The following is a 27,481-nucleotide window of genomic DNA, read 5'->3' as shown; positions in this document are numbered from 1 at the left end:
GAAACCAGTGGGCAGTGCGCAAGGCAAGGCACAAAATAGCCTCTAGGAACTTCTGGGGAAACATGGAGGCACCTTCATATGAACGGTGGCTCTAGAAATCAGGAGGGTCCTGCAAACCAACCCCCAGCTTCCCCCTGGGGTGTCGGTGAAGTGTAGGGTTTCGCTCACTGCCACCTTCTCAGGCCTGCTCACTCACAGTGCTCCCGACTCCCAGCTGCTCGGACCCCAGGGCGACCCATGCTTGCACTTGCGGTGGAAGTTCGTTTGTTCTCCCCCCTTGATTCACACAAATTCTAAAGCTGGGTGTCCGGGCGTGAAAACTGGCTTCCACTGCAGTAGTAAGAGGCCACATAACTTTATTTCTGTTTGGGGCCACACCCAATGGGGTTCAGTGGTCACATGGGGTGCTGAGATCAAACCTGGTCAGCCACATTCGAGGTAAGAACCTTGCCCGTCTCCCCACAATCGCTCTGGCCACACACACGGCTGGGTCCACCCAGAGCCCTGAAAAGTCAGGCTGCGGCGGGGCCATGGGCATCTGTCCCAGGGCTGGCCCCATTGCTCACATGGTCTACCGCATCCGTCACACACATCAGTGGCACCTGATCCCTTTTAATCTTGGAAGTTAAAAATGACTCAGACAGGAAAATATGAAAAAGGCCAAAATGATCTACCCTCCCTTAAGATACCAGGTTTTCGACAACTGGTACCCAAGCAGCTTGTGAGGAAGGGCACGGGGACCTCGGCATGGCAGGCCATGCCAGGCCAAAAAGGGCACTTTCCTGGGAAGGACTTGGCAGTGTCTCCTGCAACACCTCAAGCAATTGTGTAAACCCCAAAGGCCTTCGGTGCTTCAAAGGGAAGAACAGAAGCTGCAGAAAGCCTGTTCGAGAAAGGTGGGAAGGAGGCAGCTAGTTGAAATGGTGTGAAAGAGGATAAGGACAGCCAAAGTGGACACGTCCATCCTGAAACACAGAGGGGTTCATTTCGGGAGGGAGCCAGGAGCCCCAGGTCACATGAGCTTCAGGTACAGGAGGTTTGGTCATGACAACCTGAAGGAAACTGGGAGCTGTAGGCTGGAGCCTCCCTGATTAGGGGTTACTCTGCATTCAAGAATCACTCCCTGAGGTGCTTAGGGACCCTGGGATGCCAGGGTCCAACGCAGGTCAGCCACTTTGGCCCCCAACACCCCAGATTTTTGTTCCTGGCACAGCCCTCAGTGTTCAGGTCCAAGGCACTTGTGTTTCTATTGTTATGGCAGACGGTGGGCGGGACAATCCTAAGCAGGACCCGCCAAGGGAAAGGCAAGTCTGAAGCCTTGAGCAGCGATCAGGGCCCAGGACCCAGAGGCAGGGCAGTGGCCTGGAGCCCTGGAGCCCAGTGGGGCTCAGTTGGGACAGGAACAGCTCCCCGGGGCGTGGGCAAGGATGCTTCGGAAAGTTCCGCCGGCTCAGTCTTCGTTGGCCAGCGTCTCGGTGGACAACCAGATCTTGGCCCCACTCAAAAACTTGCTCAGCGGCGTCCCCAGGATGCTGCGGCGGCAGAAGTTGCCAACGGGAGAGAAGGGGAAAGAGGAGGAAAGGAAGTCGGGGGTCCCTGCAGCCTGGGGCCCCCCGGCCCGGAAGTAGAGGTGGTGGTTGTCGTGGCGGCCTGGGCCCAGCTCGCCGGGCTGCCCCAACGTCCTGCTCAGCGTGTCCACCTCGTCGGCCAGCACCGAGAGCTTGTGGAAGGCCGTGACGAAGCCCCCGAGGTGGATCTGCGTCTCGGGGACCCAGCGGAAGTAGCAGAGCTTCCAGAGTTTGATGTGGGCCGCTGAGAGGTGCGGCAGGAGCACCCCGTGCAGGTCCACGGGCCGGGAGCACCACTCCCTGAAGTAGGCGTCCATCCCCCCGCTCGGCCCGGCGGTCTCCTCTGGCGGCCGTGGCTCTGGCCGGACTGTGAGGACGAGCGAGTTTCTTCTGGGCAGCACCCCCGTGCCACTGAGGACCCCGTTCCTGAAGGTGGCCGGCAGTCCCCGGAGCGTGGAGCTGGAGCTTTTCTGGAGAAATGATGGGTGGATGCGTGGGGGGAAGGCAAGTGGGGCACCCCCGGCACTTTTCCCAGGCTCTGGGGTTCAGGAGACGTGGCATTGGGTGGAAGCAGAACTTGGACCCAGAGGCCTCTCCCAGTCCTGAGCGCCCCGTTTCATAGAGGGTGCGAGGGGGCATCTGGAACCTCCCACCCAGTTTCTTCCTATCAACCACCCTTTTCCCTTCCTCAGTGCCCTGTTTTCCCCTAGTCCCCCAATTTTTCAAAGCCTCGAGGGGGGCTCCAGCAGGTGTGCTCCAGCAGGGTGTGCCTTAGGTGTCGACCTAAGGCCAGGTCAGGGCGGGGTGGGGGGGGGCGGCAGGAGCACAGGACCCACCTTGGGGCGCCGGGAAAGCCGGGCACGCTGCAGGCAGGGCGCGCTCTTGCCCACGTAGGCCGGGTTGAGGAAGAGGCTGCGGTCCTGGGCGGAGAACTGCAGCGCCCAGTCCCAGACGGACGGGAACGCCAGGCCCTTCTCGTCGCCCAGCTCGATGTTCTTGCTAATGGCGAACTCCTGCCCCACAGCAACAGCGACGTGTCAGGGCTCTGCCTGCACCCCCATCCTGCCACAGCTGGGCTCAAGCAAGGTCCCCAGTGCCACCCCCACCCCCATGGAGTTGCATGCTGGGGTGGGGGGGGCCTCACCGTACTCTGCTGCACGCGCTGGTGTGGGGAGTTGAAGAGGAAGGTGCCGAAGAGCGACACGCGGGTGCTGTCCAGCAGCACCGCCAGGTAGGTCTCCGAGAACTCGAAGGCGCCAGGCTGCTGCTCCAGGAGCTGCCATGTGGCATCCAGGAAGAGCAGGAACAGGGGCGACTGGCCCGGGGGTGCAGGGAAGGGAGCACTGTAAGCGGGGTGGGGCTACAGCGCCGGTGGCTGCCCCCCAAGCCCCGTGTCTGCCGCTGGGAAAAGGGGGACAGAACCCAGAGGAGGCCCCACATGCTGCAGGTGGAGCGGGAGGCTGTGGAAGACCACAGAGGGAGGGAGGGGAGGAGGGAGGGCAGGTAGGGGCAGTGTAGGGCTGAGGGGCCGCCACACTTCAGTCCCCAGGACCCTGTACCCTCCAGGACCGCTGGCCTGGCTGCCAAAAAGTACCAGGAATGGTCCAATCCCCTGGCAGTAATAGGGAGCACTCCCCCCAGACTCAGAGAAAACCCCGTTGCCTTGCAGGATCAGCTTCTGACCACGCTCATAGTCAGAAGGTGGCAGGGCTGAGCCATGCAAGGGCCCAAGCATGCTCTGATCAATCACGAGGTCCCACCAAAGAGCACCCACCAGCCCGACGTGCCATCTGTGGGGACCAGCAGGCATCGCTCTGGCCCGAGGCAGTCCAGGGGCTCCCGAGAACCCAAATCCTTTCCAAAGCACCTGTTTCTGAGCATGGCACTCACATACACACACACACACACACACACACACACACACACACACACACACACACACACACACACACACACACACACCATGGCACACACACACGCACACAGGCACAGGGGCCTCACCTCCTTCCCCGACCTTCGCAGGTGGTCACAGCGGTCGAGGAACTGGTAGCCCGCCATCACCCACTCCTTCTGGACCAGACTCTGGAAGCCGGTGATGGTGCGGAAGTGCGGGTCCAGCATCACTTGCACCAGGGACGCCACCACGCAGCTCAGGTCCCTGCCCTCCTCCTCTGCGGGCACCAGGAAGACATACAGTCAGCCCAGGGTGGGGCTGGTGGGGAGTAAAGGCCACAGGCAGCCTGGGACTCTGCTGGCAGGGCCTTCAGGTAAGCCAGCGAAGAACATTCCACTGGCTTTCAGTAACAGGAGAACTCTCTTTAGAAGCTTTAGGCGAGGCTCCTAGAGGGTTCCCCCATTTTAAAATTCTAAATCTAGTCCTCACCAGGTGGAGGATGATTATTGGTGTGGGTTCTACAATTTTTCAAGCATTGCTTTAGGTCCTGAGTTGTTTGAAGTTACATATGAATACATAGGTCTTCATAACTATTTGGAAAATTGAGACTATTTAAGATCCCAACCGTATGCCAGTTTAAGGGTACATTGTAGAGCTGAGCTGAACTTTTAAGTTACTGTGCAAGAATTTTTTTTCATGCTCTCATTTGTTGCTGTTGTTGTTGTTGTTGTTTTTGGCTTTTTGGGCCACACCCGGCGGTGCTCAGGGGTTATTCCTGGCTGTCTGCTCAGAAATAGCTCCTGGCAGGCACGGGGGACCATATGGGACACCGGGATTCAAACCAACCACCTTAGGTTCTGGATCAGCTGCTTGCAAGGCAAACACCGCTGTGCCATCTCTCCGGGTCCCTCATGGTGTCATTTGTAATGTTTTGTGAGATTCCTTGGGATTAAAGTTTTGGTTACAAAAAAAAAATAAAAAGATCCTAGGAGCAACATCAGCCTAAGAAGCCCAAGAACCAAGAATTTGGGGCCAGAATGATAGCACAGCAAGGCATTTGCCTTGCACACAGCCAACCCAGGACAGATGGTGGTTCGATCCCTAGCATCCCATATGGTCCCCAAGCCTGCCAGGAGCAATTTCTGAGCACAGAGCCAGGAGGAACCCCTGAGCATCACCGGGTATGTCCCCCTCCCCAAATAAAATTTACACTGGGATGCTGGAACATGGCGGGACTAAAACTCAACTCTCAAACAACTTATAACAATCCCACAGTGTTTCAATTTAAAATAAGAATTTCCCCAAGACATGCACGGATGGCTGAGAGTCAAAGTAATGGAATAAAACAATGCAGTCCTCTCACGGAAAATGAGAAAACATCTGTGTGGTAAAAAGCCGACATTCATTCTGGAGAAAAGTCTCCGCAAAAGCAGACAGAGAAAACCCTTCAGCCGGGCAGGCGACAGCTGACAAGAGTCCCCAGGCAAAAAAGGTGTGTCCTCTTCTCCTGAGACCAGCACCAAGCCAGGCCAGGCCCATCTGCTGTGGTCACAGTGGACTAGGCTGGCCAGGAGAAACGAGTGAGGAAAAGGAGCAACAGACACACAAGCGAGAGGGAAAAGGTCATCGCCGGCATTATCTCGAGGACACGACCCTCGAGTGGACCCTGGGCCCAGATATGTCCCTGCCGAAACCACAGCAGGCACTTTCACTGGTCCCCGAAGTGAATCTGGAGAGGTGAAGTCCCAGAAGAGGCACCACAGTTCGGAACCGAGTCCTCCCAAGACCCAATTCCTAGACAAAGCTTGAGTCTCGGCACAAGGTCAGCGCCAGAGACCAACCCACAGACGTGGGAGACCTTGCCCAGGTCCCCCCAGCCCTTTCCCCGAAGCTCTGAAATGCCTTTGGCTGAAATCAGGGTTGTGAAGCTGTACCGTGACCATTAGCAGTGTGACCCAGTGTCAAATTTTTTTGTTGTTTTTTTTGGGGGGGGTCATACCTGGCAGCGCTCCGGGGTCACTCCTGGCTCTGCACTTAGAAATCACCCCAGGCAGGCTCAGGGGACCAGATGGAACGCCGGGGATCGAACCGAGTTCCATTGGGGTTGGCTGCACGCAAAGCAAACTCCCTGCTGCTGTGCTACCGCTCTGGCCCCTCCAATGGCAAATTCTGCTCTACGGACATGAGAGGTGACATCTGTGCCCTCCGACACAAATGCGTCATGCTGTACTTGTCCCTCACTGACCGGCAGACATGCTCCGTGGGTCAGGAGGAAGGCAGCCCTCGGGGCTAGCTGGCGCACAGGCCACCGTGACTGAATGCGACCATAGCATAGCTCACCTTGCAGGACGACGGAAAGGTGCCGGTCCTCCAGCACGTACACGAGCTCTGCCGAGTGTCTGAGGAACGTCCTGAGAGAAGCAAGGGAAGGGCGTGGTCGGACTCAAAGTGCCACCAAACCAAAGCTGGCCCTGGGCCTGGCAGGCCCCGCTCACCCATCACAGGGCTTCGGGAGTGTGTGGTTTAGGGCCACACCTGGCGTTGCAAGGACAATGCCCTCCCCAAGCTAGCATCCCCGATTCCGGTTTTGGAAACATCAGAAGTCAGTCCTGCCTGGAAGTCAGCAGCCTTCTCTCTGGCCTTTATGAACAGCTTCCACATTTGCAACTATTAATGTTAGGAGTTTTAATTAATTTATTTGGGAGGGGGCACACCCGGCAGTGCTAAGAGGTTACTCCTGGTTCTGTACTCAGAAATCGCTCCTGGCAGGCTGGGGGCGGGGGGCATGTGGGATGTTGGGAATCGAATCCGGGTCCATCCAGGGTCATTCCATCCTGGGTCGGTCACATGCAAGGCAAATGCCTTACAGCTCTCTCTCTGGTAAGTATCCCTCTGGCCCCTTTAATTTATTTTTTGGGTTTGGGAACTGACTGCTCTCTGCTCTCTGCTCTCAGGGCTCACGCTTGGCCAGGGCTCAAGGGAATCAAACCTGGACTGGCCACATGCAAGACAAAGACAAGCAATGCTCTGCTGTCCCAGGACTCTGGTCCCCATTTGGGATATTGAATGGCTCATTCTGATTTCACTTTGTCTATCTTGGGGAGCCACACGTGGCAGTGCTCAGTCTGTTCTTCTGGCTCTGGGACGAGGCATACTTACTGGTGGGCTTGGGGAACACTATGAGGTTCAAGATCTACTCGGAGGGCCCCTAGCAAAGAATGCAAGCATCCTGCCCTCTCCACCATACTAGGAGGTAAACTGAGGTCTTGGAAATAGTTCCCATTTGTACAAAATAGTTCTCATTTGTATCTCAGTTATTTTCTTTTGAACTTTCATCTGGTTTTTTCCCTTCCCTTGGGAAGGGACTTGAATTGGATTTAAATGGAAGGCAGGAGAGCTTAGCTGGGGCTGCCATCTAAGCTTGTGGTTCCGAGAGTTGGAGCGACTGGCTTGTGGGTGATCAGCTTGCAGTGTGAGTTTTCTTGCCTGCTAAAACCTCCATATCTATGTGGATTACTTATTGCAGGGAATTGTTACCGAATCAGCTTCTCCAGTCCTTCCTGATAGGGAGTATGGAATATCCCTTTCTCTTCTGTGAACTGTGGAATAACCAAACCTCAACCTACGGTATTTTCTGGCGTATAAGACGACTTTTGAAACAAAAAAAAGTCAACTGAAAATCAGGGGTCATCTTATACACCGAGTATATCTCGAAAAATGTTTCAATATGCCGCAAAACGGAAATTGTCTGAATATTGCCACAAAACGAATTTTCCAACTCGATCCTGCACCAATCACTGCCAGGCTGCTCGACCACCTCTAAATTAGGGGGTCGTCTTATACGCTGGAAAATACAGTAACTCCCAAAGAATATCTCATTGCACCGTACTATCGCTCCAACCCCCTGGACCAAATCCTGTACCCTGTGGGGCCTGCAATCATTTGAGAAGAAAAAGTTTAAGGAAACGGCCAGGGAGAGCAAGCAGGAGAGCGAGTGGGAGAGCGAGTGGATGGCTTTGCAGTATGGGAACCCTGCTTTGACCCCGGAAATGTAATGTCACCCAGGCAGTCCGGGAGGGCCCTTGAACGGAAAACAAGCCAAAGGAAAGTAGTTTCACAAACCTTACATACTCTAGCCACCGAGTGTTTTCCAGAGAAGAAAACCACCTCTCCTCCGTCTCTTCAAAGGGCTCTGCGACAAGAAGGGGCGTCACACGTGGCTCTTATCGCACGTCCTGTGCAACCGCACAGAGCCGCGTTGTGGCGGGCAAGGGTAATTTGGCTGTCAGAGCTCAAGGGAGAGTTCCAGCATCGTGGCACCAGGAGGGGGCTCCAGTCCCACAGGTCAGGATAAAGTCCCCCCTGGCCTGTCACCCCCTCACTACTTGGGGCTGGCCCAAAGGGACGGGCCCATGTGGCGGTGTCCACTCCAGGCTTCTCTGCTGGTGAGCTGGCCCGAGGACGGGGCTAATCCAGGGCTGGGGATGCCAAAGCTCCAGGTGGGTGTAGAGGGCAGCACCCTGCTCTGAGCCCCTACAGGAAGGCGCTTGCCCCGCATCAGGCAAGTGTGGCCTTGTTTTCTCCTTGTCCCAAAAATCCACTAGCGCTTCTTTGAAAAAACACAGCTATGGGACCGGACTGGTAGCACAGCGGTGGGGCATTTGCCTTGCACACAGCTGACCCAGGCCAGATGCAAGTTCGATCCCCGGCATCCCTTATGGTCCCCCAAGCCTGCCAGGAATGATTTCTGAGTGCAGAGCCAGGAATAACCCCTAAGCACCACCAGGTGTGGCCCCAAACCACCCCCCCCAAAAAAAAGAGAAACCACAGCTATGCGCAGAAGATCGGCACAGACACGGGGCTTCATGGAGGGAGGGGGCGGAAGGGGCGCAGGCCAGTGAGCAGGAGGCTTTACCGCTCACACACAGCTGCTTGAGCTTCATGAAGGCCGCCTGGACGTCCTGGATGCTGGGCAGGGCCTTCTCCAGGTCCGACTTGTACACGTCGCTCCTCTGTGGGTGGCTCCTGGTCACGGCGTTACAAATTCTGCACATGACAAAGCACCGTCATCCTTGGGCCAAGTCCCCGGGCTGGGACCCGAGAGGGCTGGGGTAAGGCAACCGCAGTAATGCGGGGTGCTCAGGCAATGCCCAGGGGACATCCCTGAATCCGAGGGACCCCGAATGCTAGGGCCAGTGCACAGCCTGTGTGTGAGGGAGGAAGAAGGAAGCCAGCAGTGCACGTCAGCCTCTCCCCAACAGTGAAGTGGATGTCCCCGGGGGAACCCCAAGAGTCACGGGCTCCAGCAACTGTGCCTTTCATGACAGCTCCGTGCCAGCACCCCTGAGCTGCTGCTAACTGTGCAAGTGCCTGGGGTGACCAGCGGGTTCTAAGAGTGGGAGGCCTGTCCTGGGGGTGACATCACTTTGGATATACTAAGGCCAGAGTGAAAGCACAGCAAGGAGGTGCTTCTACGCAGCCAACCTTAGTTCGATCCCTGGTACCCCGCAGGGTCCCCCGAGCCTGCCAGAAGTGATTCCAGAGCACAGAGTCAGGAGTTACCCCTGAGTACAGCTGAGTGTGGCCCAAAACCAAATAAAATAAAATAAAAAGTATAAAAACGAGCTGCAGGGAGTGGAGTAACAGCACAGGAGGCAGGGCAAACCGTTTGCCTTGCATGTGGCTGACCTGGGTTTGATCCCTGGCATCCGATAGAGTCCCTTGAGACTGCCAGGAATAACTTCTGAGCACAGAGCCAGGAGTAACCCCTGAGTGCTGCCAGGTTTGCCCCCACCCCAAAACTTCGCTGTGTGTTCACAGCATGTGAAGACGACGTCACAGCAACAGTGGCCGACGAGTCAGGACCGGCCTGAGCCCCCCACACCAAACTGTTCCCCGACGGCGTCTCCTAGCCAGGCTGCTCACCGCTGGTCGATCTTGCGCCGCTGCAGGGCATCCTTGACCAGGGCCGTCCGCACCAGGGCGCTGCCGTTGGCGTGGCTCCAGCTCCAGAGCTGGGGAACAGAGACAGCCTGAGCACCCCAGGGTGGAGGCGGGCACTGGGGGGAGGCACGGGCAACCCCACACCCCACTCACTGGCATCCTTCTCCCCACAAAGGAGTGCGAAAAGATCTTGAGATCCTGGTCGGCCAAGGAGCTGGGCACCACGAAGTACTCGGGCAGGCTACAGGAAAGGAGATAGCGCCAGGGTCGACCCAATCTTTTGGAACCGCGGAGTATAGAAGGGGGGGAGGAAGGGGCTGACAGTGGGGTTGCAGGACACCCCCGCATAATCCAACCAGGCACTGCTCCTCAGGCCCAAGGACAACTTGGGAGCAGGGCCCACTATTACGAAGGGACCCGGGATGGGATGAGGGGTCAGTCCCTGGAGCGGCAAGCGGACAGGGCAAGTGCCCAGCACCACCTCACAGTGTCTGAGCTGAGCCCCAGAACCTAGATCCGAGAATGACAGACGCACCTCAGACGAATGGGACACGAGCCCGGTAGGAGATGGGGACACAGCAGGGAGGGCACTTGCCTTGCCTTGCAAGGGGTTGACCCAGGTCCCATCCCCAGCATCCCAGAGGATACCCCTAAACGCCCAGGATGTAGAGCCAGGAGTCAGCCTTGAGCACGGCTGGGTATGGATGGTCGAAGTGCCTGGTCATGTTGCTGATGGATCAGTAGGTGGGAAAGGGGAGAGTGGACTCGAAAGATGGACGCAAGGGAGAGAAAGACACCAAGACACCTGAGCTCTGTGCTCCTTCTGGGAGAGCTGACTCCCAACAGTGCTTCACAGGAACAAGGACGGGCCATGCAGTTGTCACAAGCACCTCAGCCCTGTCCTGCTGAGGCACTGACCCCTCCCTGGAACTCCCCAGGTATTGCAAGTGGGTCCCACGCTGCAGGCCCAGCACCACTGTACCCCCAGGTCCATTAAGGCTTAAGGCCTTCCAGTTGGCTGAAAGTTCCTGAGAAGGGCCCTGGGGCCCAGAGAACGCCACTTGGGGGTCCCCCAAAAGAAGACCACAGACACTGCCCCCCACCATCCGAATCCATGGAACAGACCACAGAAAGACGCTGCTCCTAGTCACCCAAGTCCATGAAACAGACCACAAGTAGACTCCCACAAATGGCTCCCCTCACCCCATCCCTCCTGGGCAAAGTTTGGAGCACAGACGCCCACTGACTTACCACGTGGAGATCATGTAGCCCTCGTTGATGGAGCACACACGCCACCCTGAGGCGCCCGTCCTCTTCACCTCACGGTCCCAATCCGAATACGTCTCAAACAGGGGTGTCTGGGGGGCCCCACTGCCTGCGGGGCACGCGCCATTCATCCTGCTGGCTACAAGAACAGACGCACAGTGACTAGCCGTGCCCTGAGCAACACAGTCCTGGCCCCCCTGTGCCTTTGCCTGGGGTTCTGAATCAATCACTCCTGGCAGGCTCGGGGACGGTTGGATGCCGGGGATGGAACCTGGGTTAGCCGCATACAAGGCAAGCACCCTCCATGCTGTGCTCTCAGTCCATCCCTCTACTTCTGTCTGCCCAAAAACATCCCCATGGCCTCCCCCCTTCTCTGGGCCCAGGACCCAGGTGCAGGTGCTCCAGCCTATCAGCCCTTCTAGCTTTTGTTTCCCCCTCCTCAGCTTCTCTAGCTGAATATGCACCCCTGAGGCTAACTCTGGGCCACGCCATCTCCCCGGATCAGCACCCCAGACCAGCTCAGCTACACCTTAGCAAGAGGCCCTGGAAGAGAGGAGCCTAGTGACTGGGGACTGGGTGACCCTTGCCCGGCACCTGCTCCCTCAGCCGCCACATGTCTGGCATCCAGCCCCATCCACACTTGTCTTCAGACGCGTGTGTCCCCCACACCTTCTCAGGGTTCCGCTCCCTCTTCCCAACTACCCATCATGTGCCCTCCGCAGCAGATTTAAACAGACATGAGCACTCACGTCACACGAAGACGCACGTTGCAGACACACATCACATCACACGAAGACACACACATGGAGACACATACACAAACATACACAGCGCCACCCCGTGAGTCTCTGAGGAGGGTGGTGCTGGCGGCACAAAAGGGCCTTCGTGCTGAGGAGTCGTAGAAGGCCTGTGAAGAACTAGGGTGCCACCCTGGTGCTCACTGGGGTGGCCCGCTCCCTGCAGCACCATGATCTCAGTCCCACCCTCCGGAGCCTCCCGGTTGAGTCTCAAGGAGACACGGAGCTCCAGAGCACTGAGAGGACATGGCAACTCTGTATGGGGAGAAAACCCAAGTCCCACGCCAAAGCCCCAGAGGGAGAAGTCCCGACGTGCAGACAACACGAAAGCCTGGGGACTGTCCCAGAGCGACTCGGATGGAGCCAGCTAATCATCCGCCCCACAGAGCCAGCCGGGAGTGGGGACTGAGTCTCCTGTGGGCCCGAGTACGGAGCAAAGGCCGTGGGGTCCTCATGGAACCACCGGGAAGAGCAACAGGGAGGAAGCGCATGGTCAGCTGTGCAGGGTCATGGGAGGCACACACACGAAGGCCACAAGAGCGTCCAGGCCCAGTGGGGCTGGGCTGAACATCTAGAAGAATAGTGTTTCACTTTTCGGAAACATGAACCACACTTGGTAGAGCTCTGGGATCACTCCTGGTGGGCCTGGGGACCCTACAGGATGACGGAAATCGAACCAAGGTTGGCCGCGTGTGAGGCCAATGTCCTCCCTGAATCACATCCTTTCTAGTTTGCTGAGCTAGCCCCTGTCAGAAGCCAAGAACTGGCCAGTAAATTTGTTCTGTTGTGCCGGGGCTCACAGCCAGGCCTCACAAGCCAGACCCGCACCTGGCCACCTGAGATACACTCCTCACCCACCAGAGCGAAGGTCACAGTTTGAGACTCGGTCTTTGAGTGAAAAGTAGCCGGGGCTCGGGGTATGCGTCTGATGCGTTTCCAGCCCAGTTTGCTGCCGGAGGCCCTGATGAGTTAGGTCCCTTCTGTGGTGACAGGGAGCGGCTGTAGGACTGGGTCCAGTGAGCCTGTCTGCTCGAACAGCGCACACATCTGAGTGGGCTTTCTGAGACAGCCATCCTTGGGGACCTCACATCACACGCCCCCCCCCCAAGCAGTGTCAGGCACCCACCTGGCACCCTACACCCCTGAGAAACCAGAACCACTGGTCTTTCTTGCACCTCCCCAAAGCCCACAGTTGCTTCTACTTTCCCGAACTCCTGGATGAAAGAGTAGTGGGGGGGGGGGGGGGGGGAGAGAGAGAGAGAGAGAGAGAGAGAGAGAGAGAGAGAGAGAGAGAGAGAGAGAGAGAGAGAGAGAGAGAGAGAGAGAGAGAGTCTCAGGCACCCAGAAGGCTGTAAACATTCTTCTCTACAAAAATGTGGTGCTACCTTCCTGTGCATAAGCTTCGTCACCTACTGGCTTTGGGCCACATCTGGCAATGCTCAGAGGTTACTAATGGCTCTGTTCTCAGGGATCACACCTGGCAGTGCTCAGAGGATCCTATGAGATGCCAGGAAAGGAACCTGGGCCAGCTGCGTGCCAGGCAAATGACCTCCCTGCTGTGAAAAGTAGGTCCTTGCTGTGGCAACAAGCAGAGGAGCTGAGGAAGGTTGAAGCAGCAAAAGCGCCCAAGGCCTCTCTCTTCCCTGCCCCAGGCCTGGCTGCGGAGGTGGAAACCACAGGCTGAGTTGCAGCTCCTGCTTCTGTGACAGCACAGGACACGTGGGGTCACTGCAGGTCACACTCGAAGGCATCTTGCAGACCCACAATCTGGTCCAGTCTTACATCTAGACACTACTAGCCTGCAGCATGCAGACTCCCCCTCCCGAGAGTCCAGGCCTAAGGTTCCCAGGCGAATTTCATTCCGAGGCTCTAAGCAAGCAACCTGAGCAACGCAGCAAGAGACCCCAAGTGGGAGGGTGTGGCTGAGTCCGCTACTGCCCAAGCCCAAAGTGGCCAGGAGGAGGACAGAGATGTGGACGTCACTCAGCTGACACTGGGACCCGAGTCCATCTCGGCTGATCAGGCCCTCCTGATCCATAGCCTGAGTCACAAGGGAAAGGAGCATGGATGGCCAGAGACTGCCAGGGCCCTCTGCCCTTTGGGAATCAGCATTTCACCACCCTGCCCTCTTTGACATCTGCGCATGTCGGCCTGATGCTCACCTAAGTCCCTGCAGGGTCAATGCGGCCTCCCAGAGCATCCTGACAGCTCTCAGGCAGGGACTTGCACGGAGAAGGGGCCTGATGACCACCAGGCTTTGCTATTCAACGTGCCACTTACTCCACAATCCAGGAGGGCGAGCTGGCAGAGGGGCTGAGACCCTGTGACCTCTGACTAGCAGGACACTGAGAGGTCGCCAGACCACCACGGGAAGTCTGGCCTGCTGCAGGCTAAGATTAGGAGGTGCACTCCGTGCTTTAGCTTCACACAGTGAGTCAATAAAATTAAGGGGTAATTATAGTTTGATGAGGAAAACCAAGTTGTAGTTTAATGCTCACAGTGGATCTCAAGAATCTGATCGATCCTACAGAGCACGAAACTCACAGTGATCTCCAGGATCTGACTGTCCTACAGAGCTCACAATGGATCTCTAGGATCTCGTCCTACAGAGCACGGGACTCACAGTGGATCTCCAGGACCTGACTTCCTACTGAGCATGGCACAGGGCTCTCCAGGATCTGACTGTCCTACAGAGCACGACACTCACAATAGACCTCTAGGATCTGCTTGTCCTACAGAGCATGATGCTCAAGGTGGATATCTGACTCCAACAGAGCACGAGACTCATGGTGGATCTCCAGGATCTGACTGTCCTACCGAGCATAACACTCATGGTGGATCTCTAGGGTCTGACTGTCCTACAGAGCACACAACTCAGTGGATTCCTTGGATCTGACTGTCCTACAGTACAGAGCACGGCACTCACAATGAATCTCTAGGATCTGCCTGTCCTACAAAGCACGAAACTCATGGTGAATGTCCAGGATCTGACTTCCTACAGAGCACGAAACTCCTGGGGGATCCCTAGGATCTGGCTATTCTACAGAGCATGACGCTCACAGTGGGTCTCCAGGATCTGACTGTTTCTATGCCTTAATGGACTTAAAATACAACGTTAGGGGGTTATACGTTTATTACGCGGCTTAAGTTTTACTCTCTGTTTTGACATGAGGTATGGAAATGGCTCTGAAGCTTCCATCTCTCCCTATGCCACTGGACTCTCATGAACACTGTCCGCAGCAGGGGAGGAGGACGCAATAGCCCACGCGGCAGACACGGCACAGCCTCAACTCCTCCTTCCTGCCCTCTCATCAGACTGTGGACAGACTGACGGGTCAGCCTGTCCAAGAGAGACACGTTCCTTACAGCCTCAGCCTGATGGGGAACAAGGGTCTGTGCTCGGCCCCTTCAGCCGGGTCACCGCCAGAAACCAGATCTCCATGAGAAAGAGGACTCCCTTCCACTAACTCGAAGAGCGGTGCTTTCTCAAGCCGCCAACAAGGAAAAGAGGGCCGGAATGCGTCTTCATCTTCGAACACCAACTGCAGGAAAGCACGTGCGACGTGTCTAAGCCTGTGTCACAGCTGCTGTGAGCTCTGCCTGGTGGTTTTTCGTGGAAGAACCCAACAGAGCGCCTCTGACGGTGCAACCAGGGCCGCTCCTCCCAGCGACCGCTTTGCAGTTTGTCCCAAGCTCCAAGCTCTCCTCGTCCCCGGCCCTGCCACTTCTCAAGAGTTACGAAGGGAGTGAGGGAGGAGACCCTCGTTCCAGTTCAGGGGCTTGAAAGCGGATACAAATCTACACAATGTCAAGTTAGTCACGGTAGGTCACGTCTTCATATTTACCTGAATTGTGGTATTTTTTCCCAACATATTCAAATGCAAAGAGTAGCTGGAGGTCTGCTGGCTGGGAATAATGAGCTATGGCAAGGCACACCTAGGAAAAATGCCGCATTTAGAATTTGAATTCAACACAGTCAGTCAGATGAAATGTACAGTACGGCCTGGCCTACAGGGGACATTCTCTTGGGCCGCAATCAGAGAGACTTAACACCGTGTTTTCCTATTGACCTGGACGGTGAAAAGGCTCCTTAGGGTCGGTCAATGCTGGGCCCCCAAGACACGGTTTAGACTTGACCGAGTGCAGAGGAAGCAGATGGCAGGGGTCTGGGTTGAACTTTAAGAGGAAAGTGACTCGATTCAAGTAAGAAATCCAGGTTGTCAGGAGCCTTCCTTCTTGGAAAAAGCAGTGGCAGGGCCACACCCAAGAAACAGAAGTGCTTCCTCTTTGGGACGAGAATTATTGCCAGCCACTGGGGAAGACTCAGCGGAAGTTCAGGTTCAGGCCTCATGAGTGAAAGAAAATCTACATGCAACAGAGCAGCGGCAAGCACACGGAAAGCAAGAGATTAGTAAGAAGAAACCCCAAAGCGCAAGGAAGGAAGGCCCAAAGAGATGCCTGAAAACAGCCCACCCTGGTAACAGGGTCCAGGCACCCCTATTCCATAGAGGAGGCCTTCATGACCCCGCACTCCGATTCCTCTCCCAGTGCCCAGGGGTATTTCTGCCTGACAGGCTCCAGACCAGGTGGGCACATGATGGCGGCACCCTCAGGCGAGATGACAGGCAGTGGGGCACCAAGCAGGCCTAGACGAGAGTGGGCTGTACCAAGCCAAGCAGACAGAGACAAGTACTCGCCGGGAAAGAGCAGGGGCCCCTTCCGGGGACAGAGAAAGCTGGGTTCACTGTTAGTCCGTGCGGGGTCTGGAGAGGTGAACACAAACTCGCTGGCATCAGCTCCCGAGCCCACCCACGAGCTCCTAGAGAAATGAGTGACTGTCACTGCGCGTTCAGTAGTTCCACATCCGACCCAGCCCCCAGAATAGCCATGGCACCTTGATTTTTCTCGGGAGCTCAGGAAACAGGATGTGGTGCTGACCTGACAGCCCTCGCTTACAGCTCTGTTTCTGGCCTCCCAGCTCCTCACTGGGCCTGGAAAACACTCGCTGGGTGCCAGTTAGCAACTCCAGCCCCATGGCCTCGTGTCCAGCAGGAGTTTTGGGTGCTTGAGCTCCTGAAGGCTCCTCTGGGGGAAGGGATCCCCACATTCTGACCCCACCCGCTTAAGAACACCCTGCTAGGGAACTGAAGCCACAGGACAGCAGGGAGGGCACTTGCTTTGCACCTGGGTTCGATCCACTGCATTCCATGTGGTACCCAAGTACCACCAGGAATAACCTCCGAGTACTGCTGGGTGCGGCCTCTGGACAAAGCAAAGTGTGCAAACCAGAGCCTGGTGCTGACCTGAAGCCTGTCTAGTATCTGTGCCCACAGAACCACCACAGAGCAGCCGCAAGACGGAGCTGGGACAGGAGACCCTGCTGGGGATCGGAGTGCTGCAGAGGACCACAAACCACGGTGAGTGGCTGAGCCTAGTCTAAGCCGGGGGTGGGGAGTATCTTTATGCGCAAAGGGAACTGTATCAGAGGGTTCCAGAGGCTCCTCTGGTTGAAGAGAGGCTGGCTGGGCCTTTCCAACTACGCTTCTGGGGCGCACAGACCGAACCTCACACTGCCAGCTCCAAGTATGGTTCCCGTACAGGCTGCAGCTCCACAGAGGCCCAGACTCAGCAGAGAATAGAGCGCATGTTCTGCACCCAGGTGGCCCCACTTCTGTTCCTGGCCCTACATGATCCCTGAGCACCTCCCCTCAAAAGATTTATTTGATCTATTTATTTATTAAGGCACCATTATTCTTTTTCAGGGTGTGGGAGGCTTCCTCCTGGCTCTGTGCTCAGGGGACCAAGAGGGATGCCAGAGATGGAACCCCTGGGTCAGTCATGCACAAGGCAAGTTCCCTTCCTGCTGTCCTTGCTGACCTACCACTCTGACCCTCTCGCTCTACCGTGGAACCGAAAAGCTTGAAATTAAAGAAATTAAATGACGGTAACTATTTCATTCAAGGACAAAATATATAATCAGCTGCTTTTGAAGGAATTCTGGAGGGCCCCAAGCTGATATTCTGGTCTGGTCTGGGCAGAAGCCACAGCATCTGGGAGGGGGTCCCCTAACCCTCGAGGACACTGCGCCGCCCACATTCGCAAGGCACGGAGTTCAAGCAGTGGGTTCCCCTCACTTGGCCTGATCCTAACCAGAGCAACACCTACACCTGGCAGAACACTGGGGCGCTGCCAGAGCAGCCCCTCAAAAGTGGGGGCCCATGCCTGAGACTCCAACATTTAGAACCAGAAAGACGACAGCTCTCAAGGCTCCCGACGGACTGACAGGCCCAACAACATCTGCCTCCCGGGAGCCAGGAAGCCGAGACCTCTGCGGAGAAAGCACAGCTGAGCTGGGGCCGCTCCTGGCCCTGGTAAGTTCCTGACTCTTCCTCACTGTGCCCACCTCCGCTCCACAAAGTGCCCCCCACCCCCGCACATGCCACTCTCAACAGGCCTGGCGCTGCCCACTGGAAGCAGAGTCACCCAGCGTGGCACGGAAACAGCCAAGAGAAAAGAGGAGGAAAGAGTCGGGAGAAAGGACAGTCTCACAGGACATGTGTGAGGCTGCGACAGTCTCACAGACGTTGGCAGAGTGTGTTTCCTGGGTCAACAGACCTACAGGGCAGTCTCAGGCCCAGTGCCACGCTGGGGATGATGAGGGAACAGAGCCCTGCAGAGCAGGGGTTACACTCGGGGCAGCTTCCTCCAAGCCCCATATTTAATTCTGCCACCTCTATCCCGAAAGAGTCTTTCCTCTGGGATAAGAAACATTTTTGTTGTTTGTTTTTGTTTTTTGGGCTCAGGTGATGCTCCCGGTAACACTCAGGATTCCTCCTGGCTCTGCGCTCAGAAATCGCTCCTGGCTTGGGAGACCATATGGGATGCCGGGATCTGAACCACCTTCTGTCCTGTGTTGGCCACATGCAAGGCAAATGCCTGACCGCTGTGCTATCGCTCCAGCCCCAAGGATTACAATGGTTTTTAACACTGAACCAAAACTGAACTGAACTAAAGAGTGGAGAGACTCTTCTCTGACGCTTGTTTCTGATCTGGGCCTGGCCAGCCCAGGCAGCTGTGGGGTCTGAAGGTGGCAGGCACGGTGCCATTTTCCTGCTTTCTGGGGTGACGTGGTAGCATAGCGGGTGCTCAGCTCGCATGTGGGCCAACCTGGGTTCCATACCCCATATCTCATAGAGTCCCCCGAGCACCGCCAGGAGCAATTCCTGAGCACAGAGCCAGGAGTCAGCCCTGAGCATCACTGGATGTGGCCCCAAAATAAGCAAAAACAAAACAAAACAAAAAAACCATAAACTGGTAACGCAGCCATGGGCCCAGCCTAGAGGGTATGCTGAACCATTCACACAAGGGCTCCAGCAACTCTGACCAGAGACCAGATTCTTCGCAAAGAAACAATCTGGCGAAAGGATTACACAGATGTTGTATGACTGAATTCATTCTATACTCGTTCTTGGGGGCCAGAGGAACTTAGCAGATGAGGGGGTGGGGGGAGAAAGAGGGAAAGGGTCAGAGAGAGGGGAAAGAGCGAAAGAAAGAGAAATAGATACCTCCAATTAGTCAACACCAACATGACAAGCTCAGTGAGGGAGCAGAAAGCAACCTGAGAAAGAGCTTGCAGGGAGTCCCGGGACGCAGCAAGCTGACAGACAAGTTAGACAGACAGACCCCCCCACCCCAGACTCAAGCCCCACAGTTCACTGCCGCTCCTCGAGATGACAGAGTCCCTGGTCATGCAGTTCACAGGGCTGCTTCTCTGTCTAAAGCCCGGCCGCCCACACGAGCCTGCTGCCAGGAAACTCAGGGGCCATTGGCTCTGCACGAAGGTTGACACCACTGGACACGACACCAGGGATCCGCCCACTGTAGGCTGAAGTGGGCCCCCAAGCTCCTCTGTCGGAACTCCCAAACCTGGGGAGCTGTTTCCGGAAGCCTGCAGTGTCGGACAGACACCGGCCTCCAGGTCCATGCTTCCGCTGAAGCCCCAATAGGAGCTCCTAAAGGGCTTTGGGGGAGGCCCTGAAGGCAGCTCCCGGGGCGCTTCTCATCATTAACCTTCTTTCCAACCCGGCTGGAACCCACGTCTAGCTTTGAGCTTACTAACAGTGTTGGAGCAAGCCCTGATCGTAGTCAGAACATGGCCCCATAACCAAAAATTAAACCGAACCAACACAGGTCCTAATGAAGTTCTTATCAAGCCCTGAATGCACTCCAAATTCATTTTTGCGTTTTTTTTTTTTTTTTTTTTTGTAATTCCTTTTAACCAAGGAAGAAGCCAGCTAGCTCCTCAGGATGTTAAAGTCAGAGACTTGTCTCCAAAAAAGTTTCTAGTATTTCAAGGGATGGTAAAACCAACTGTAAAGTGTGACTTTTTTGTTTTTGTTTTTGTTTTGTTTTGGTCACACCCAGTGGTGCTCAGGGATTACTTCTGGCTCTGTGCTCAGAAGTCGCTCCTGGCATTCTCAGGGGACCATATGGAATGCCGGGATTCAAACCAGGGGCTGTCCTGTGTTGGCCGCATGCAAGGCAAACACCTTAACGCTGTGCTATCGCTCCGGCTCCAAAGTGCAACATTTTAAAACCGAGCCAAAGAAAACCATTCTCTTCAACGCTCATGACTTAACCAAGGAAGCCTCTAACCCACTCCCTAGCCCCAGATCCACGCTACTGAGAAACTCGGCCTATGACAGTGAGATGAGGAAGGCCCTCACCGGGCCAGCCGTGAGAGAAGCTCCCGGTCTCACTTACCTTTTTGGCACTTTCGGGACCCGATTCATCAAAGCGAAATCGGACGATCCTGAAATCTTTACAGTAGATGATCAACTCCGTGGGGTTGAATTTCAGTTTCTGGTTGGGGCCCAGGACTTTCTGCTTCCTCTTGTGGTCATTCACTGAAAACGAAAAATAAAGGTGGGGAATGAAATGTGCCCGAGTTCTCCCTCACTCCTCACTCTCTAGTCTATCAGGACAAATCTGGCCTGGGAATAACCAGAAGGCCACCAAGCACTAGCAGGAGTGATTGCTGACCACAGGGCCAGGACTAAGTCCTAGGCATCTCTGGGTGTGGCCCCCCAAAAAGCCAAACCAAACAAACATACCGAACTTGGGAAGAACCACACTTAAACTTTGTATCCGAAGAAATTTTATTCTGGGGTTCAGTTTTTGGTTTGGGGCCACACCCAGCAATACGAAGAGCTGATTCCTGGTTCTGTGCTCAGGGACCACTCCTGGTAGGTTCTGAAGGGAACATATTGGATGCAGAGGATCAAACCCCGTTGCCCATGCAAGGCAGACACCTGCCTCACTCACTCTACTACTGCTCCAGCCTGGGTCTTCTGAAGTGATTGTAAGAGACTCCTGACTAAAAACCACAACCGAACAAGCACAAGGAGTGACTGAAATGCTAACCAGGATGAACACTCTGGAGACTGCTGAACCCGCGCCTGGATTTCCCTTGGCTTCTCTATGATGCCCAGAACCAACAGAGGCAGAGTTCGAGGAGACCCCTCTCGCCCCCCCCCCCCCAGGTACATTTGTCCCCGCATACCTGTAACAATCTGCTCGATGCATGTCAGCGGAACGTCATGCTCCCCCAGAAGGAGGTTGCGGTAGCGGAACTTCTGCAAGAGAGACCAGGAGCCATGAGACAGACAGACAGAGAGACAGACACGCACGCACACGCACACACACACACACCATGAGACAGACAGACAGGCACACACACACACACACACACACACACACACACACACACACACACACACACACACACACACAGCCCGTGCTGGCTTGGGGAGACAAACGCCATAACTAGAAAGAGGTGCTTCTGAATCCCCGGCATCCTATAGGTTCCCTGAGCCTGCCAGGAGCGATTTCTGAGCTCAGAGCCAAGAGGAACCCTTGAGTGCCACCAGGTGTGACCCAAGAACCAAAAAAAAAAAAAAAAAAAATCAAAGGAGAAAAGTCAAGAAAAAGCCAAGTATACTGACTGAGAGGTTTCTCAAATGCACAGAGCCAGTCAACACAAAATAGGAAGAAGACCATTAAAGAAAAATTCTCAGGATTTTTCTTCATGTCACACCTACCAGAAAAAGCTGAAACCAGATTCTGGTAGCTAAAATAATGTGTGATGTTTCTACGAGACAATTTGCAAAAATTTAGCTTCTCTACAATGATTCAAACCTGAGCTGTTTTAGTTTATCTCTTGTTTCTTGTTTTGGGGCCAGGCACAGCAGTGAGCAGAGCTCACTCCTGGCTGGTTTGGGGACTCTCTGGGATGCTGAGGATCAGGCAAACACGCTCCCCACTGTCCCACACACTCTGGTCCCCCAACTGCTTCAAAGGAGGCTGAAAGAGTAGCCCTGCCAGGAAAGGGGGAATCCCTGACTGCCCCGTGAGCCACATTCCAGAGGGGAACTGAAACAGGGAAAATGACAGCACCCCAAGTTCCACGCCCCTGGTCCAGCGATCTCTGATCTCCAGCAAGACCCACCTGGAAGGGCATCGGGTCATCGGTGAGGAAAGAGATCCGGAAGTTGCTGCAAACCAGCTTCCCCCACAGGTCGTGTTGGCTCGTGTCGGCCGCGATGCATTTCCTCACAAAGTTCACTTCGTTGACCACGATCTCCCCTGAAAACAAGACGAGCCGAGTTGGGTCTCAGCTAGGACAGTGGCACCATTCAGGCCCAGGTGGCCTTGCAGGAGAAGCCGACGATGGCAGGGATGGAGTGGCTAGTGCACCTGGCAGCAGCCCACCGCCCAACCACCCAGGCGCCCACCCACGGCTGACCTGGCCGGGAGCCCCTGAACGGAGCAAGGAGCTGGAGAGCGTCCCGCCTGCCTGGTACAGCCCTGCACCATGTCACCACAGCCAACCCCCCATCCAGCACGGCATCCTGAACCCTGAATCCAGCCCTGTCATAGGAGGAAATGAGTTGAAGGGCTGAAGGGTTCGTGCTGAGGGTTCCGCTGAAACTGGGCAGGAAGGGAAGAATTCTCCCCTGAAATCAAGATTCGAGGAGCTGACACAGCCAAACTGAGTTTACTTCTGCTTTCCAGTCACAGCTCAGCCCTGACACTTCACAGGATTTCCATGTTCAAGGAAGAGGAAAGAGACAGAAGGTCCAGTGGGGAGGGCTTTGCTGCTTTACACAAGCTGACATGGGCTCAATTCCCAGTATCCCGCAGGGTCTCCCAAGAGCCTGGAATCAGCCCTGAGTCCTGCCAGGTTGGCCCCCAAACCAAAATAAAACAAACTAGAAGATGAAGAAAGTAAAGAGCAGACAAATTGGGAAAAGCAATTTCCCGGGATGTGTTTATTGTCTGTTCATCGGTGATCCTTAGTTTCAAGACCTCAGACTCAATGAGAACTTTGGATGAGAACAAGTGATGTGGAGCCACGAGCAGATGGACATCGTCGCTCAAGGCTGGCATGGGACAGGATGTGGATCTTGGCTCAGATGGCAGCCCCGGAGGAGGGATGCTCTGGAGCAGAGGCACAGGGCAGAAATTCTTTTCCTCTCCCTCTTCCTCTGATGTACTCTGGTCCTTTTTGCTGGACCCCTGGGCCACCATACTTAATTCTGTTCAATCTCAGCCTACAGAAAACCCAGCATGAAAGGAGCAGTTTCCTCCTGTCTCTGCCCTTGATAGAAAGGTGAACACGGGTGGGGGGTGTGAGGGGGTGAAGTGATAGTACAGTGGTAGTAGGGCATTTAATTTGCACATGGTCGACCCAGGACAGACCCGGGTTCGATCCCTGGCCTCCCATATGGTCCCCTGAGCCTGCAGGGAGGAACCCCTGAGCACTGCTGGGTGTGGCCCAAGAACAAAAACAAAAGAAAGAGAAAGGTGAAGCTGGGCTCCCAGTCAGTCCCATAAGCTCCAAGTCAAGTTGGCAGGCTGAGACACACGTGGACAGCTGATCTGGGGTTCGGGCCTTTCAAGTTCAAACTGGGGACACACCAAGTAGGATATCCTGAAAGAGGGCCTCCTGTCAAGCCCCAGGGCCGGTGGCATCTCTGAACAATCGCTGCTTGTTCCTCGGACGGCTGCCCAGGTGACCTGGCTAGAATCTCCGAGAGACCTCGCCTGGCTCTGGCTCCAGATCTCTGCTGAATCTGTGACTCCCACCTGCAGGTCCTCAGAGCATGACATGGAACCAGGAAAAGTGGGAATCCTAGCAACAGGCTCCGGTGCCACACAAGAATCACCTGCGTGGGAAGGCCAGGGAGAGAGGAGAGGAAGACCAGGGAAAGGAGGGTCCATGATGCTTGGTGAAGAAGGTGGGGCTAGGGGACAGACCAACTACTCAGTGAGAAAGGTGGGTCAGGGGGAGGAAGGAGAGTTCAGGGGTTTGGGTGCTTGGCTCAAGAACTGCTGGATGTGGCCTCCAAATCAGGAAAAAGTAAACGGAAGGTTGAGAGACAAAGCACGGGGAAAGATGAGTTATCAGCAAATCCTGCAAATGGCTCCAATGGCCACATGCAGCTTTTGGGGCTCAAGATACCCCCTAACAGCGGATAGATGCTAGCATCTGCACTGAGAGCCATGGTGGTTATCAGCTTCAGATCACAAAGTGAAGGGCTGCCCACCACTGGCCTAACAGGGCCTGCTCAGGCACAGCTGAGGAAGCCCAGCTGAGCAGCTCACAGGCGGGGCAGGGTGGGTGGTGGTGGTGGAATAAGACAGCAGGCAGGTCACTTGACTTGCAGTGGCTGACTCAGGTTTGACCCGTCATCCTAAAGGGTCCCCTGAGCAGTGCCACAAGTGATTCCTGAGCCAGGAGGAAGCCCTGAGCACCACTGAGTGTAGTTCCCAAAACCAAAATAAATAAATAGTAAAGTAAAAACTTTTGCAAGTTAGCACTGACAATAGGAAAGCACTGGTGGATATTTTCAAATGTGCTTAAAATCTAAACTTTTTTTTAATCTAAACTTTCTAAATAGCAAAAAACCACAAAAAACTTTCCAAGTGGGGCCGGCGTGGTGGCGCTAGAGGTAAGGTGTCTGCCTTGCCAGCGCTAGCCTAGGACGGACAGCAGTTTGATCCCCCGGCGTCCCATATGGTCCCCCAAGCCAGGAGTGACTTGTGAGCGCATAGCCAGGAGTAACCACTGAGCATTACCGGGTGTGGCTCAAAAACCAAAAAAAAAAACTTTCCAAGTAGCAAATATAGAATCTGAAGTTTCCTGATTTGTCACCCCATTGCTGCCTCTCACAGTTGCTGTTGGGAGACTTAGCACTGAGCAGCTATGGAACATTTGGGGAGTAGTGCTCCCCAGCTGCACCCAGAGGCTAAGAACCATCCCAGGAATATGTCACACCTTTCAGCTACCTCCCGGCTCCCATGACAAGACTTTAAAAATGTTTAGACAACTCCCACAGGCGGGATGGTTCTATTCAGGTCAAAACAGGCTTCCCCAAGTATCTGTGATCATAGCAAACTGGTGGCTTTGTTTAATTTGCATGCAACTGCTACATAGTTCAAGATGCCAAATAAATACTTCTAAATTTTTTCAATTTTTTATTGGGGGGGGGTATTAGGCAACACTCAGCAGTGCTCAGGGCTTACTCCTGTCTCTGTACTCAGTGGTCACTCCTGAAGACTCAAGGGGCTGTACGGCATGAGACCCTGGTCAGCTGACTGCAAAGCAAGTGTCCAATTCCCTGTACCAGGGCTCCCATCCTTTACAGACTGACCACTGTCAGTCCCTTTCTTTACCTTCCAGATCCCCTAAGGTCAATTTTGTTCTAAGCAACAGTCTCACCTGGAGACTTCCCTTAGCATAAGTAAACAAATAAATATATAAATATAAATATATAAATCAATCTATAACAATTTTGGCTGTAACAACTAGGAGACAACTGTTAAAAAGCACAGAAAGAAACTGAGGGCATTGGTAGTGGGAATGTTGCATTGGTGAAGGGGGTGTTCTTTTTATGACTGAAACCTAACTACAATCATAATCATGGTGCTTAAATACACTATTAAAAAAAAAAGGCGGGCCCGGAGAGATAGCACAGCGGCGTTTGCCTTGCAAGCAGCCGATCCAGAACCAAAGGTGGTTGGTTCGAATCCCGGTGTCCCATAGGGTCCCCCGTGCCTGCCAGGAGCTATTTCTGAGCAGACAGCCAGGAGTGACCCCTGAGCAACGCCGGGTGTGACCCAAACCAAAAAAAAAAAAAAAAAAAAAAAGGCACAGGAACCCAGGCTACAGCTAACCCAGGTTCAATCCCAGGCATCTCATGGGGTTCCCCCAAGCTTGTCAGAAATAAGTCCTAAGAGCAGATCGAAGAAGAAGCCCAGAAGACAGTCAGGTGTGCATTCCCACCTCCAAAATATTAAAAAAAAAAGTCACAACACAAAACAAAAAGCCAACAACACAGGAACCCATGACAGAACTGTCCCAATCCCAAATGTGGACCATGCCCGCTGGGAGCAACTGTACTATTTTCTTGCCCTTCAATTTCGACTTAGGCACCGGTTTTACAATGCTGTTAATGACAGGATTGCAGGATTCCAGCACCACACCCCGCACCAGAGGCTCCGCTTGCCCGCCTCCACTGTCCCCAACCCACACCCACACCCCCAGGGGCTGTGACTGTGACCACTAGGCCACTCGCTCCCTCCCTCCCTCCCTCACTTCCTTGTGTTTTGAAAACACCCAAACCAGCCCAATCTGCAAACACGGCGGAGGAGCCTTTCCCAGCAACCACCCCCCAAAAACACGGGCTGCCAAAGTCCTTGCCAAAGTCCCTGCAGAGTTCCGCACGCTCAAGTTAGGAGCCCAAAACGCCCAGAGGGAGTGAAAGTGGCCTTTCCTTGCTAAAAGAGAAAGCTAGGGTGTTAGTCATTCAGCTCCAAGGTTGCAGGCAGCTCGAAAGGGCACCAAGAGGAAAAACTTTCCGCTCAAGACTGCACTGGCATGGGTGGTGGGGCCTTGCACCCTGGTGGAGGGTGGGGGGGGGGTGTTCCTTTCTATAACCGGACCCCAATGACAAACAAGCTGGTCATCCCGGTGCTTAAATAAAGACATGTATATGGACATATATATATATAAAGATTGCATGGGAGGAAAAATTGTGTTTTGTTTTTTTTTTGGGGGGGGGGAACCCAAAGGAAATGGGGCAGGGCAGGGCGATGTCCTGGATCGGCCCAAGACCCCTTTACTGGGGTGAGTGACCCTGAGCCCTGTCTCCCCTCCTTCTGCCATCACTCAGCCAGTCAGTCAGTCAGTCAGTCGGTCCCCTGGGCAAGCTGGCTACCTTGTACCTGGCAAAAGCACCGGCTCCAGCTTCTTGATCTTGGGCTCGGAGTTGCCCGCCTGGTCGTCGGCCTGGAGGAGGAAGAGAAGGAAGGGAGAAGGAAGGAAGAGGCAGGCGGGTGCTCAGGGCCTCGCAGGGTGGGGGTGGGGGTGTGGGGGTCCCTGGGCGGCTGCATATGCTATGGCATCTATGCATGATATAAATTATCCGCTGTATGTGTCATCTCAGATGCTGATCCGTTTGCAATAAAGACTTGAAACGTGTCTTATGCATTTCTTTCCAAATATATAAAATGCATCTTCCTAAATGCATGCACAGATTTGTGTATAAATGCCATATTTATGTATAAACATATGCAAGCACATGCATTGATAACTATGCACGGCTGTCCCCTATGCATCTTCTGCATCTAAGCACCACCCACTCTCTGGGGTCCCCCCGGCCCCCCAAACCTGAGCCGGCGGAAGCCACTACCTGGGGCGGCAGCAGGTAGGACCTGAAGGAAGGTCGCGGCGGCCGGAGCGAGAACATGGCCGAGCCAAGGCCCCGCGGCCGCCCCGACAACGCCCGCGACGCCCCGGCCTGCAGCTGCGACGCGGCCCGGGCCCGTCCCCGGAAGGGCCGGCGGCCATACTGGGAAGGTCAAAGCCTACGGCGGCCGGCGGGGCTCAGGCCGCGCGCCTACGGGGCCCCGCGCGGGACACGCCGCGGCGGCCAGACGCCTTCGCCACG

General features: G+C 55.0%; 1 protein-coding gene across 2 annotated transcripts; it reads right to left on the bottom strand.

Moving 5' to 3' along the window:
- Nucleotides 1-339: 339 nt before the first annotated feature.
- MTMR10 (myotubularin related protein 10) lies at nucleotides 340-27,280 on the bottom strand. Of its 2 annotated transcripts, none has more exons than XM_049782672.1 (16): nucleotides 27,224-27,280; nucleotides 26,757-26,820; nucleotides 21,976-22,112; nucleotides 21,031-21,103; nucleotides 20,232-20,374; nucleotides 15,314-15,404; nucleotides 10,657-10,810; nucleotides 9,559-9,646; nucleotides 9,388-9,476; nucleotides 8,378-8,508; nucleotides 7,585-7,654; nucleotides 5,803-5,873; nucleotides 3,570-3,739; nucleotides 2,713-2,883; nucleotides 2,405-2,581; nucleotides 340-2,038 (listed from the first exon to the last, which is right to left on the bottom strand). In XM_049782672.1, the coding sequence occupies exons 1-16, from the start codon at nucleotides 27,278-27,280 to the stop codon at nucleotides 1,451-1,453; spliced, it is 2,274 nt and encodes a 757-aa protein (XP_049638629.1). In that variant the 3' UTR covers nucleotides 340-1,450. The 2 variants fall into 2 exon arrangements, with proteins under 2 accessions (XP_049638629.1, XP_049638630.1); XM_049782673.1 differs by having other exon boundaries at nucleotides 21,031-21,100.
- Between the last annotated feature and the right edge of the window lie 201 nt (nucleotides 27,281-27,481).

The sequence above is a fragment of the Suncus etruscus genome, chromosome 11, assembly GCF_024139225.1.
Source record: "Suncus etruscus isolate mSunEtr1 chromosome 11, mSunEtr1.pri.cur, whole genome shotgun sequence".
NCBI lineage: Eukaryota > Metazoa > Chordata > Mammalia > Eulipotyphla > Soricidae > Suncus > Suncus etruscus.
This window is presented reverse-complemented; position numbering and strand designations above follow the sequence as displayed.

Coding starts and splice junctions, on each gene's coding strand:
- MTMR10 (XM_049782672.1), bottom strand. CDS start 27,280: ATGTTCTCGCTCCGGCCGCCGCGACCTTCCTTCAGGTCCTACCTGCTG. Junction 22,113..26,756: donor GGAGCCGGTGCTTTTGCCAG/GTACAAGGTAGC, acceptor TCTTGTTTTCAG/GGGAGATCGTGGTCAACGAA. Junction 2,582..2,712: donor AGCGCGTGCAGCAGAGTACG/GTGAGGCCCCCC, acceptor GCTGTGGGGCAG/GAGTTCGCCATTAGCAAGAA.